This window comes from Salmo salar, chromosome ssa12 (genome assembly GCF_905237065.1).
Source record: "Salmo salar chromosome ssa12, Ssal_v3.1, whole genome shotgun sequence".
NCBI classification, from domain to species: Eukaryota; Metazoa; Chordata; class Actinopteri; order Salmoniformes; family Salmonidae; genus Salmo; species Salmo salar.
The window spans coordinates 20,175,980-20,189,749 of NC_059453.1; the positions used below are offsets into that span (position 1 = coordinate 20,175,980).

At 45.7% G+C, this 13,770-nt stretch overlaps 1 protein-coding gene across 1 annotated transcript in view; it reads left to right on the forward strand.

Moving 5' to 3' along the window:
• LOC106594511 (arf-GAP with dual PH domain-containing protein 1) overlaps nucleotides 1-13,723 on the forward strand; it is a 37,608-nt gene extending 23,885 nt beyond the window's left edge. The window contains exons 9-11 of the mRNA XM_045691001.1: nucleotides 10,475-10,546; nucleotides 12,539-12,770; nucleotides 12,979-13,723. Coding sequence (XP_045546957.1) covers nucleotides 10,475-10,546; nucleotides 12,539-12,770; nucleotides 12,979-13,007 — 333 coding nt within the window. The 3' untranslated portion in view covers nucleotides 13,008-13,723. The remainder of the gene's footprint in view (nucleotides 1-10,474; nucleotides 10,547-12,538; nucleotides 12,771-12,978) is intronic.
• Nucleotides 13,724-13,770: the final 47 nt, after the last annotated feature.

Below are 13,770 nucleotides of genomic sequence, written 5' to 3' on the forward strand. Positions count from 1 at the left end.
GATAATGAACCTGTCATAGGGAGGGTGGATAATGAGCCTGTCATAGAGAGGGTGGATAATGAGCATGTCATAGGGAGGGTGGATAATGAGCCTCTCATAGGGAGGGTGGATAATGAGCCTGTCATAGGGAGGGTGGATAATGAGCCTGTCATAGGGAGGGTGGATAATGAGCCTGTCATAAGGAGGGTGGATAATGAACCTGTCATAGGGAGGGTGGATAATGAGCCTGTCATAGAGAGGGTGGATAATGAGCCTGTCATAGGGAAGGTGGATAATGAGCCTGTCATAGGGAAGGTGGATAATGAGCCTGTCATAGAGAGGGTGGATAATGAGCCTGTCATAGGGAGGGTGGATAATGAGCCTGTCATAGGGAGGGTGGATAATGAGCCTGTCATAGGGAGGGTGGATAATGAGCCTGTCATAGAGAGGGTGGATAATGAGCCTGTCATAGGGAGGGTGGATAATGAGCCTGTCATAGGGAGGGTGGATAATGAGCCTGTCATAGGGAGGGTGGATAATGAGCCTGTCATAGAGAGGGTGGATAATGAGCCTGTCATAGGGAAGGTGGATAATGAGCCTGTCATAGAGAGGGTGCATAATGAGCCTGTCATAAGGAGGGTGGATAATGAGCCTGTCATAAGGAGGGTGGATAATGAGCCTGTCATAGGGAGGGTGGATAATGAGCCTGTCATAGAGAGGGTGGATAATGAGCCTGTCATAGGGAGGGTGGATAATGAGCCTGTCATAGGGAGGGTGGATAATGAGCCTGTCATAGGGAGGGTGGATAATGAGCCTGTCATAGGGAGGGTGGATAATGAGCCTGTCATAGGGAGGGTGGATAATGAGCCTGTCATAGAGAGGGTTGATAATGAGCCTGTCATAGGGAAGGTGGATAATGAGCCTGTCATAGAGAGGGTGGATAATGAGCCTGTCATAGGGAGGGTGGATAATGAGCCTCTCATAGGGAGGGTGGATAATGAGCCTGTCATAGGGAGGGTGGATAATGAACCTGTCTTAGGGAGGGTGGATAATGAGCCTGTCATAAGGAGGGTGGATAATGAACCTGTCATAGGGAGGGTGGATAATGAGCCTGTCATAGAGAGGGTGGATAATGAGCCTGTCATAGGGAAGGTGGATAATGAGCCTGTCATAGAGAGGGTGGATAATGAGCCTGTCATAGTGAAGGTGGATAATGAGCCTGTCATAGAGAGGGTGGATAATGAGCCTGTCATATGGAGGGTGGATAATGAGCCTGTCATAGGGAGGGTGGATAATGAGCCTGTCATAGGGAAGGTGGATAATGAGCCTGTCATAGAGAGGGTGGATAATGAGCCTGTCATAGGGAAGGTGGATAATGAGCCTGTCATAGAGAGGGTGGATAATGAGCCTGTCATAGGGAGGGTGGATAATGAGCCTGTCATAGGGAGGGTGGATAATGAGCCTGTCATAGGGAGGGTGGATAATGAGCCTGTCATAGAGAGGGTGGATAATGAGCCTGTCATAGGGAAGGTGGATAATGAGCCTGTCATAGAGAGGGTGGATAATGAGCCTGTCATAGGGAGGGTGGATAATGAGCCTGTCATAGGGGAGGGTGGATAATGAGCCTGTCATAGGGAGGGTGGATAATGAGCCTGTCATAGGGAGGGTGGATAATGAGCCTGTCATAGGGAGGGTGGATAATGAGCCTGTCATAGGGAGGGTGGATAATGAGCGTGTCATAGGGAGGGTGGATAATGAGCCTGTCATAGGGAGGGTGGATTATGAGCCTGTCATAGGGAGGGTGGATAATGAGCCTGTCATAGGGAGGGTGGATAATGAGCCTGTCATAGGGAGGGTGGATAATGAGCCTGTCATAGAGAGGGTGGATAATGAGCCTGTCATAGGGAGTGTGGATAATGAGCCTGTCATAGCGGATGTAAGAAATGTCTCTACGCGCTCTGGCAGCTTTCATGGCTGGGATCAGTTCTTTCCCCTTCTGGCGCGCAGCTTCAGGATAGTCCTAGTTGAGGAAAATATATGTTCCTCTCAAGTTCTTGGCTCCTTCCAGAACAGCTACCTTGTCCTTGAACCTCAGGAACTTGACCACTATCGGCCTGGGCCTATCACCTGGGCCGGTGGTGGGTATTCTAGTCCTTTAGGCGTGCTCCACCTCAATCTTCCTGTGGTCCATCTTCAGTTTCTCCGAGATCATTTCCCACACTTTGTCCTCAGATTCCGTCTAGATCTCATGTGAAGATTCTGCAATTCCGTCTACAACAATGTTGTTCCACCTTGATTGTCCCTCGAGATAATCTGATTTCTCCATCATTGTTATCATGGATTCACACACAGAACTGATTTCCTCTCTCAATGACTTACAGATTACTGTCATCTTGCCGTTCTCCTGTTTCAACTCATCGAGCTGACCCTGGGAGAATTGCAAACTGTTTTCAGGTCCTGGACCTCTCTGGTCAGGTCGTCCATTATTTTATAAATTGAATCGACCAGTATTTGGACAAAACACTTGAAGCTATTTTCTTGTTGTAGAAACAACTGCTTGGAGAAGTATTTTTGTTTATTTAATGGTACCCCCGCCGGCTTTGGTCTTTGTCATGGTAGCTAGCGATGTAGGTTACTGTCACGTCCTGATCAGTAAAGGGGTATTTTGATATTGTAGTTTGGTCAGGACGTGGCAGGTGGTGTTTGTTTTATGTGGTTCGGGGTTTGTTGGGCTATGTTATTATGTAAGAGGGGTATTTGTTTAGCGTGTTCCGGGGTTTTTGGTCTATGTTCTAGGTTAGTGTTTTTCTATGTTCATTCTAGTCTTTCTATTTCTATGTTTAGTTAATGGGGTTGACCTTCAATTGGAAGCAGCTGCTCCTCGTTGCTTCTAATTGAAGGTTTTATTTAAGAGGGGTGTTTTTTCTATGGGATTTGTGGGTAGTTGTTTCCTGTTTAGTGTCTGTGCACATGACAGGACTGTTTAGTGTCGTTCGTTGTTTTGTATACGTGATTTGTTTGTTTTTTCCTTCTTTTGAGTTAATAAAGAAGATGAGTATACACGTTCCCACTGCACCTTGGTCTAATCCTTACGACGCCCGTTACAGTTACGCTGTTACTCCTCACAGTTCCAGACAGGCCAGGTCACAGGGAAGATTGAACACAACAAACAGCAGGGATCTAGACAGCCACAAACCCGGGACAATCCACAGTCCCAACCATAATGGCTAACTGCGTTGCGGGCTGCATTCAAGCCCTCAAGGATCCCCGCTAGCTTGATAGGCAGCTAGTTAGCAGCTAGGTTAGCTGCTACGCCAAATAGCTCCTAAGACCTGGCCTTGGTGTGCAGGATCACTGGACGGAGAGTAGCGGTACCAGCAACTGATACCAAATGCGTTGCAGGATTCAAACTAAAAAGTTAGCTAGCTACTAAGAAACTTTCAAATACACTTTCAAAAAAAACTACTTTTCAAAACAACAAACCGAGCTCTCCCTCGTTCCGCGTTCAACAGGAAATGTTCAACAGGAAGTGATGACCCCTTAACCTAACCTTAACACCTAACCCTAACTCCTAAACCTAACCCCTAATTATAACCCTAATTGTAACCCTAAACCTAACCCTGATGCCTAATATAGCATTTTTCCTTGTGGGACCGGCGAAATGTCCCCACTGGTCCGGGTTTTCCTTGTTTTATCGTCCTTTTGAGGACTTCTGGTCCCCACAAGGATAGTAAAAACAAAACTCACAAAAACACTCACTGTCCTGTAAATGGGTAGTTCAAGGACTTCTGGTCCTCACAAGGATAGTAAAACCAAAAACACACACTATCCTGTAAATGGGTAGTTCAAGGACTTCTGGTCCTCACAAGGATAGTAAAATCCAAAACACACACTGTCCTGTAAATGGGTAGTTCAAGGACTTCTGGTCCTCACAAGGATAGTAAAATCCAAAACACACACTGTCCTGTAAATGGGTAGTTCAAGGACTTCTGGTCCTCACAATGATAGTAAAACCCAAAACACACACTGTTTTGTAAATGGGTGATTCTTTAGCAGTCAAGTTCAAGGACCTTGATAACAAGACATTCCTCCACACCCTTAAACCATGCAATCCACCTTCAATGAATTCTATTAGTTTCTCCCATTGTATTTCAACCTGCTGTTACATTCGACCTGACTCTCTGTATTGTCTTTCTATCTGGTCTCATTAAATAACATGGCGATACGTAGTCTTAGTTTGACTCTGAGTAACATGGAGATATTTTTAATTTTTATTTAAACTTTATTTAACCAGGAAATGCCAGGTTAAATACCAGAGTCTCAGAGTCAGAGTCTCAGACCCAGAGTCTCTTTTTCAAGGAAGACCTGGCCAAGAAGGCAGCAACAATCAATACATTACATCATTAAAACATACAACAATACAACATGATCCAGCCTAAAAAAAGCATTTTACACTCCTCCGTAACAGAGTCTCCCATCAATATTTTAAATTCATTCAGTGGCACTAACATTTAGATGAAGCATGGATTGTAAACTAGAGTTCTAGCTCTGGTAAAGGTCATGAATTTAGTTGTTTGTACATTCAAGTTTGAGACCATAAAGGGAGATCTGCAGGACTGAAAAGCAGTCTGGAGCTCTTCAACAGCCTGAACCACAGAAGGAGCACATGAGTATATGACTGTATCATCTGCATATAGATGTAACTTTGCTGGTTGCATCCCATTTCCAAAATCATTAATACATATTGAGAACAACACAGGAGCTAAAATGGAGCCCTGGGGCACACCTCTATTAATCTCAAGAATGCTAGACTTGTGATTGTCAGTATATACACATTGTGTTCTGTCAGAAAGATAGTTCCTAAACCAATTTACTGCCCTTCACCGAGACCAATGTTTCTGAGTCTAGCTAGCTACAATGAATGGTCAACTGAATCAAATGCCTTTGATAAATCCACAAACAGTGCAGCACAATGTTGCTTTTTATCAAGTGCATTTATGTTATAATTTGCCACTGCCATAGCTGCAGTTGTGGTGCTGTGCCCCGATCTAAAGCCAGACTGAACCCCTCTGTAACGGCTGCCTTTAGAGTGGACCAAAATGCAGCGGAGTTAGTGTTCATGATATATTTAATGACACGGAACACTATACAATTACAAAAACAATAAACTGACAGCCAACACAGTCCTGTCAGGTGCAAACACTGTAACAAGAACAATTACCCACAACCCCCAAAGGAAAAGTAGGCTACTTATGTGTGACTCCCAATCAGCCACAACCCTCTACAGCTGTGCCTGATTGGAAGTCACACGGCCAAAATAAACGAAACAATCAAAACACACACTTCTCTTCTGCCACGTCCTGACCCAAGTACACCCTCTACTGGTCAGGACGTGACACCCTCAGTATGTTCTTTTCAATTAAGAAGTTTTGTAACTGTGAGTTCACTAGGGATTCATAGACTTTGGCCAGGATAGGGAGTTTGGACATTGGACGATAGTAATTAGCATTAGAGGGATCTCCACTCTTTAGCAGTGGGAGGACATAAGCTGATTTCCAAATGCTGGGTATGGAATTGGTCAAGAGACTCAAGTTGAAAATGTGAGCCACAGGTTCAGTAATAATACCAGCTGCTATCTTTAAGAGGTAGGGGTCCAGGTTGTCTGGACCTGCAGACTTTTTAGTGTTTATTGCCTTTAGTTCTTTCTAGACCTCAGTATAAGAAACAGGCTCAAAGTTAAAATGGTTCACAAGAGGGCCTATATCCTAGTTTACTGTAACAGAGTTTACATTAGAGGCCTGGGCCCCACCATTATCAAAAACTGAGCCAGCAGATATGAAGTGCTTGTTAAAAACCCCTACAATATCAGCTTTATCGTTCACTTCATTAGAATCCATCACTAAATGGTCAGGAAGGCCAGAGGATACACTAGAACCTGACACTGATTTGATTAGCTTCCAGAACTTGGTAGGGTTGTTTAGGTTCTCTGTGACTGCATTTAAATAGTCATATGATTTGGACTTCCTGATCAATCCTGTGTATTTGTTTCTTAGTGCTCTGAAGGAGGCCCAGTCAACAGGAGCATTTGTATGTCTAGCTTGAGCCCAAGAGATATTTCTCTTTCTAATTAATTCTGCCAAGTTATCTGCAAACCAGGGATTGTCCCTTCCACTGATTCTAAACTTCTCCACAGGGGTATACTTATCACAAATTTCATATACAAATAGTCCCAGGCAGTGTCAACATTGGGAATCAGACTTACTCTGTCAATATTATGGTACAGATCATGTAAGAACACTTGCTCATCAAACTGTTTCAAATGTTTGTTTTAAAATCTAACGGGGTTTGGCTTTGGTCGTTTTTGTATTTCTAACACAAGCAATTGCAGAGTGATCACTGACATCATTACAGAATATCCCAGTCGATGTGTATTTGTGAGGGGTATTCATTAGAATAATGTCCAATAGCGTTCATTTGTTAGGTGCTCTGGGATTCGGTCTTGTAGGCGCATTAATTAATTGAGCGAGATTCAGAGAGCCACACAGTTCTTTAAAAGAGTCAGATACAGATGTAAGCATATCCCAGTTCAAATCTCCTAAATCTCCTAGCTTGTGCAGGACATCAGAAAGAGAGTTAAGTGCGTCTCCCGAGGCCGAGAGCGGTCTGTAGCAGCCGAGAGCGGTCTGTAGCAGCCGAGGGCGGTCTGTAGCAGCCGAGAGCGGTCTGTAGCAGCCGAGGGCGGTCTGTAGCAGCCGAGGGCGGTCTGTAGCAGCCGAGGGCGGGCTGTAGCAGCCGAGGGCGGTCTGTAGCAGCCGAGGGCCGTCTGTAGCAGCCGAGGGCGGTATGTAGCAGCCGAGGGCGGTCTGTAGCAGCCGAGGGCGGTCTGTAGCAGCCGAGGGCGGTCTGTAGCAGCCGAGGGCCGTCTGTAGCAGCCGAGGGCGGTCTGTAGCAGCCGAGGGCGGTCTGTAGCAGCCGAGGGCGGTCTGTAGCAGCCGAGGGCGGTCTGTAGCAGCCGAGGGCGGTCTGTAGCAGCCGAGGGCGGTCTGTAGCAGCCGAGAGCGGTCTGTAGCAGCCGAGGGCCGTCTGCAGCAGCCGAGGGCGGTCTGCAGCAGCCGAGGGCGGTCTGTAGCAGCCGAGGGCCGTCTGTAGCAGCCGAGGGCCGCCTGTAGCAGCCGAGGGCGGTCTGTAGCAGCCGAGGGCCGTCTGTAGCAGCCGAGGGCGGTCTGTAGCAGCCGAGGGCCGTCTGTAGCAGCCGAGGGCGGTCTGTAGCAGCAGAGGGCCGTCTGTAGCAGCCGAGGGCGGTCTGTAGCAGCCGAGGGCGGTCTGTAGCAGCCGAGGGCGGTCTGTAGCAGCCGAGGGCCGTCTGCAGCAGCCGACTACAGTGATGTGGGAGTTCTTATAAACATTCACTATAACCGCAAGCAATTCAAAATGTTTGGTTTTGGTAATGGAGAGAATTTCAGAGGTGTTTAACTCAGACTTAACATAAATTGTAACCCCTCCTCCTTTATTCATCCGATCCGTTCTAATAACAGTGGACCCATCAATAGAAATCCAGTTATTTGACACAAATTTCTTTAACCAAGTTTCTGATAAAACCATTATGTCTGTGTTTGTCATTTTGGCCCATATTCTAATCATGTTTATACTTCTGACATTAACATGCAAGAGGCCAACACCTGCTCTGTTTTTAAATCATAGGGAGTAGAGATGGTGCACGGTATCTACCGGCCCAGGGTTTGGTTAAACATTACCAGAGATCAACAATACAAGCATAACAATATATCTCAGTTGCACAATGCGTGAGGACTTGGTGGAGCCAGCACCATTGTCTTTCGACACAGAAAAAAAGGCATTCAGTAGTTTGAGATGTTGGAAGTATGTCATCAAGTGTAGGTCCAGTTGTGTTTGAGAGTGGTACAAATGTAACTGCAGAGAGAGACCAAGTTCCTGGTGGTATTTTCAGTCAAACTAAGACTAAGTAACATGGAGATACTAAGACTAAACATGGAGATAAACTAAGACTAAATAACATAGAGATATTCAGAGTCAAACTAACCTGTCGGTTGCTCTATTTCTCAATTTCAAAATGTCTCCATCGACTCTGTTTGACTGACAGCTGAATCACTGTGTGGCAAGGCCTGCCAGGGAGCAGAACATGAACACACACACACACACACACACACACACACACACACACACACACACACGCACAGACACACCGACACACGCACACACACACACACACAAACTGTGTTTAATCACTGTGTGGCGAGGCCTGCCAGGGAGCAGAACATGAACACACGCACAGACACACCGACACACACACACACACACACACACACAAACTGTGTTTAATCACTGTATGGAGAGGCCTGCCAGGGACTAGAGGGAATAAAGGGCTGGTACACTGATAGACTTAATCACTTAGGGAGAGATACACACACACACAGACACACGAGCACACACATGCATACACACACACACGCACACACATGCATACACACACGCACACATGAGTACACACATGCATACACACACACACATGCGTACACACATGCATACACACACACACATGCGTACACACATGCACACACACACACACAGACACACACACAATGTGTTTAATATGTCACTGTCATGTTACCACATGAAAGAGTTTTCTAACCTGCTGCGTTTGACTCATTCTACAATAGAACCCATTTCCCCACACATTTGTAAAGAGAAAGAGACGCTCCCTAAATTAATCAGGAACACTTTTATACACACTCTTGACATAAGGATATTACAACATTTAAAGAGGACAATTTGTCAGTCAGCGGGGACTGAAATGTCATAATTATTTGAAGCATGACTGGCTCAAAGGAGATCAAAGTGGCTGCTCTATGATGTGGTGTATTGTCCCTAGGACCAGAAGAAAAACTCCTGGGTTGTATTCAGTAGGTGAAAAAGTATCAGAAAAGACCACCTGAACCAATAAGAACCCAGATTATGTTATCTGTTGCAAAAAGAATTGCTACCGTGTGCCTTTCTCGACAGGACCCTTGGTCCTAATTTTCTATCTACTGTGTGAGTTGATAGTTGTGACTGATCTGGGGCCTGTATCCACAAAGTGTCTCAGAGAAGGAGTGTCCACAAAGTGTCTCAGAGTAGAAGTGTCCACAAAGTGTCTCAGGGTAGTAGTGTCCACAAAGTGTCTCAGAGTAGAAGTGTCCACAAAGTGTCTCAGAGTAGGAGTGTCCACAAAGTGTCTCAGAGTAGGAGTGCTGTTCTAAGATCAGTTTTGCCTTCTAAATCCTAATGAATAACAGGGAGGGCTGATCGTAGATCAGCATACCTACTCTGAGATGCTTTGTGGATATGGGCCTTGGTCCCTCTGTTGTTGCTATATGAGGTCCTGGTGCAGCAGATAGCATTTAGAGCGTTGGGCTAGTAATCAAAATGTTGTTGGTTCAAATCCCCAAGCCGACTAGGTGAAAAATCTACTGATGTGCCCTTGAGCAAGACACTTAACCGTAATTGCTCCTGTAAGTCGCTCTGGATAAGAGTATCTGCTAAATGACAAAAAAATATATACATTTAGTCCTGGTGGTGTCTTATCCTTCTGTAGTTGCCATTAGAGGTCCCGGTGGTGTCTTATCCTTCTGTAGTTGCCATTAGAGGTCTTGGTGGTGTCTTATCCTTCTGTAGTTGCCATTAGAGGTCTTGGTGGTGTCTTATCCTTCTGTAGTTGCCATTAGAGGTCTTGGTGGTGTCTTATCCTTCTGTAGTTGCCATTAGAGGTCTTGGTGGTGTCTTATCCTTCTGTAGTTGCCATTAGAGGTCCCGGTGGTGTCTTATCCTTCTGTAGTTGCCATTAGAAGTCCTGGTGGTGTCTTATCCTTCTGTAGTTGCCATTAGAAGTCCTGGTGGTGTCTTATCCTTCTGTGGTTGCCATTAGAGGTCTTGGTGGTGTCTTATCCTTCTGTAGTTGCCATTAGAGGTCCCGGTGGTGTCTTATCCTTCTGTAGTTGCCATCAGAGGTCCTGGTATTGTCTTATCCTTCTGTAGTTGCCATTAGAAGTCCTGGTGGTGTCTTATCCTTCTGTAGTTGCCATTAGAGGTCCTGGTATTGTCTTATCCTTCTGTAGTTGCCATTAGAAGTCATGGTGGTGTCTTATCCTTCTGTAGTTGCCATCAGAGGTCCTGGTATTGTCTTATCCTTCTGTAGTTGCCATTAGAAGTCATGGTGGTGTCTTATCCTTCTGTAGTTGCCATTAGAGGTCCTGGTATTGTCTTATCCTTCTGTAGTTGCCATCAGAGGTCCTGGTATTGTCTTATCCTTCTGTAGTTGCCATTAGAAGTCCTGGTGGTGTCTTATCCTTCTGTAGTTGCTATGCGGTAGCTTATCCATCTATACACCTGCTGTGTGTCCTTGATGCCAAACAGAGGACAACAATCTCTCAGTGGGGGAGGAGCAGACATATACTGACTTTCTGTCTCTCTCTCTCTGCAGCATACAGAAGGGTTTAAGAAGCGTTGGTTCACCCTAGACCACAGACGTCTCATGTACTACAAAGATCCCCTGGTAAGACTGGTTTCACACACACACACACACACACACACACACACACACACACACACACACACACACACACACACACACACACACACACACACACACACACACAGGCACACACACATACACAGGCACACACACACACACACACACAGGCACACACAGGCACACACACACACACACACAGGCACACACACACTTCTCCCAGGTAGGCTCTTACAGTCCAGTTACTAGAGAGAAGCTCATGTTTTATAGGAATATGATTGATATCAAAAGGTTTGAAAGGACTTCGTAATGACTGATAAAGTTTCCTCTTGCTGTATCAGGTTAGTTCAACATGTTCTCTGTTAGTTTTAACAAGGAGCTGCTATGTAGAGGAGACTCGCTAGACAGTAATCTGATACTTCTATCAGAGGACCATCAAACCACACTCACACACACACACACACACACACACACACACACACACACACACACACACACACACACACACACACACACACTCACACACTCACTCACTCACTCACTCACTCACTTACATACTCACTCACTCACTCACTCACTCACTCACTCACTTACATACTCACTCACTCACTCACTCACTTACATACTCACTCACACACGACTCCAAAGACTGTGCACAGTTGCACACAGAAACTACCAGTGACACACACACACACGCACCCCAAACCACGACTCCAAAGAGGCAGAGAACTCACTAGCACCGTCTCTCAACTCACCTCACATCAACACCTAAACTAATATTGGCTAGATGTAACACTATGGAGATTCTGTAGAGTTGGTATGATGTCGTGCTCTACATAGCGTGCTAGTCTGGTTTTAATCATCACACACTTACAACAATGGAAAGTGGAAAGCACAGGGGAGCGCTGGGGAGAGCCAGACCTGGCCAGATCAAATAGCTCACTAGTGCACTTTAGAGAAGAAAAGGGGAGCCTCACACTAATGGCTCAGATGCAATAGGTTGAATAAAGCAACGTCAGGACAAGCTGCCTTCATCAAGGTTTCACACTGGGGCTGTTACAGAGAGCCACGCTTTGGTGAGGTGTGGAGTCCTTATGGAAATAAAGAGATTGAAGACTTCTTCTCCATCCTAAATGGCACCCTATTCCCTTTATAGTGCACTACTTTTCACCAGGAATCTTAAGGCTCTGGTCAAAAGTAGTGCGCTATAAAGAGCATAGGGGACCATTTGGGATTGCAGCCTTGTCTGTTTGAAGTAGACCAAGTTTTGTAGCCAGCCAATGTAGCCAGCCAGAGACAGGCTTTGAGCAGCACTCTGTTGCCAGCAAAATATAAATACATGAGCAGTGTTAGAGGATAAATGCTGCAAAGGTTTTACATGACAGAAGCTGGTCAGTGAATGGCAGTTTTAAGAATAAGTCAACGCTACAGTGTAACTGTATGGATATACTGTACAGAACGTAACGGGGCAGGTTAAGTTGTGTGTAGACTGTAAATAGTTATGGCATAGTTGGCGCCTGTACTCTAACCTCACCCCTCTCACCACACCCCCTTTACCTCACCCTCACCTCACCCCCTCTGCATCACCCTGTCTACCTCACCTCACCCCCTCTACTGCACTCTCAACCCCTCTACCTCACCCTACCTCACTCTCACCTCACCCCCTCTACCTCACCCTCCCTTCCCTCCCCTACCTCACTCTCACCTCACCTCCTCTATTTCACTCTCACCTCACCCCCTCTACCTCACCCTCCCTCCCTTACCTCACCCTCACATCACCCCCTCTACCTCATCCTCACCCCCTCTGCCTCACCCTGTCTACCTCACCTCACCCCCTCTACTGCACTCTCAACCCCTCTACCTCACCCTACCTCACTCTCACCTCACCTCCTCTATTTCACTCTCACCTCACCCCCTCTACCTCACTCTCACCTCACCCCCTCTACCTCACCCTCCCTCCCTTACCTCACTCTCACCTCACCCCCTCTACCTCCCCTCCCTCCCCTACCTTGCCAGGATGCCTTTGCCAAGGGTGAGGCTTTCCTAGGGCACCAGGACCATGGTTACAGCGCTAGCCCCGGCCTTCCCGCCGGAACCCACTGCAACGGCGCCTGGCAACATGGCATCACCATAGTAACACCCGAGCGCAGCTTCCTGTTTACCTGCGAGACGGAAGTTGAGCAACAGGATTGGCTGAAACACTTCAATGATGTCATCAGCATCCAGATGTCCCCTCAGGAGTACTCCAGTAAGAGATTACAACCTCTTATTAAGGGTTTATAAAGGGTTTATTAACATCTATGTGTGTTTATAAGCATACCGATGTCCCCTCAGGAGGACTCCAGTAAGAGAGGACCATTTATGACTATTTATAAAGGCTTTATAAACACATATTGCTGTTATTGTTTGGTTATAAAGTGTTTATAAACATCTGACCTGATGTTTGTGTTTTGCAGTGGAGGCTATGTTCAGACACAAGCATTGATGGACCTGTGGCCTGATGGATCCTTCCTTCTCCCATCCTCCTCTCCTCTACCCGTCTTCTATTCCTCCTCTCCTCCTCCTCTCCTCCTCCTCTCCTCTGCCCTCCTGGAGATCACCAAGACGTTTGAGTTAGGTTAGACTGTCCTTGCCTAAGAAAGAAAGATGTACAAACACACTAGACTGCAGCAGGACCTGTCATCATGGTTAACCATTGTGCCTTACACTAAGTCATTATTTTAATGTCTCAGGTCAATGTGAATTTAAATGTTTACTTTTAAAGTTCTCTATTAATATCTTAGAAATGGACATGTTTGATGGGTGAGTTTGGTTAGGAGATATGTAAGATATACATTTGAATATAACGATGGATAATGTTCGACTCTCTTAGGGTTGTGTATAAACAGTTAGTGGGTTTTTTTGACAGTGCCATCTTGTGGTGTTTCAAGAATATGACATCTCTCTTTCTACATATCCTGTATGACCTAAGATATTTTCACCCTGTTCTTTTAAGGTATAATACAACATATTTAGACTGAGGAGACATGCAAGGAATATATCATTGATTGATCCATATTTGTCATTCATCCCATGTCATGCTTTTATACGTGTTGTCAAGGGTGTTTTCCATTAGAGAAGAAGATTGGTTAGAAATGATCACGTTTGAGGCACTACAAACCATCAGTTTCACCATTTTTTTAATAAATCCATATATTGGTCTCCTCTCGTATGTAAATTATTTGAAAAAGACTTCTAATGAGTTTATG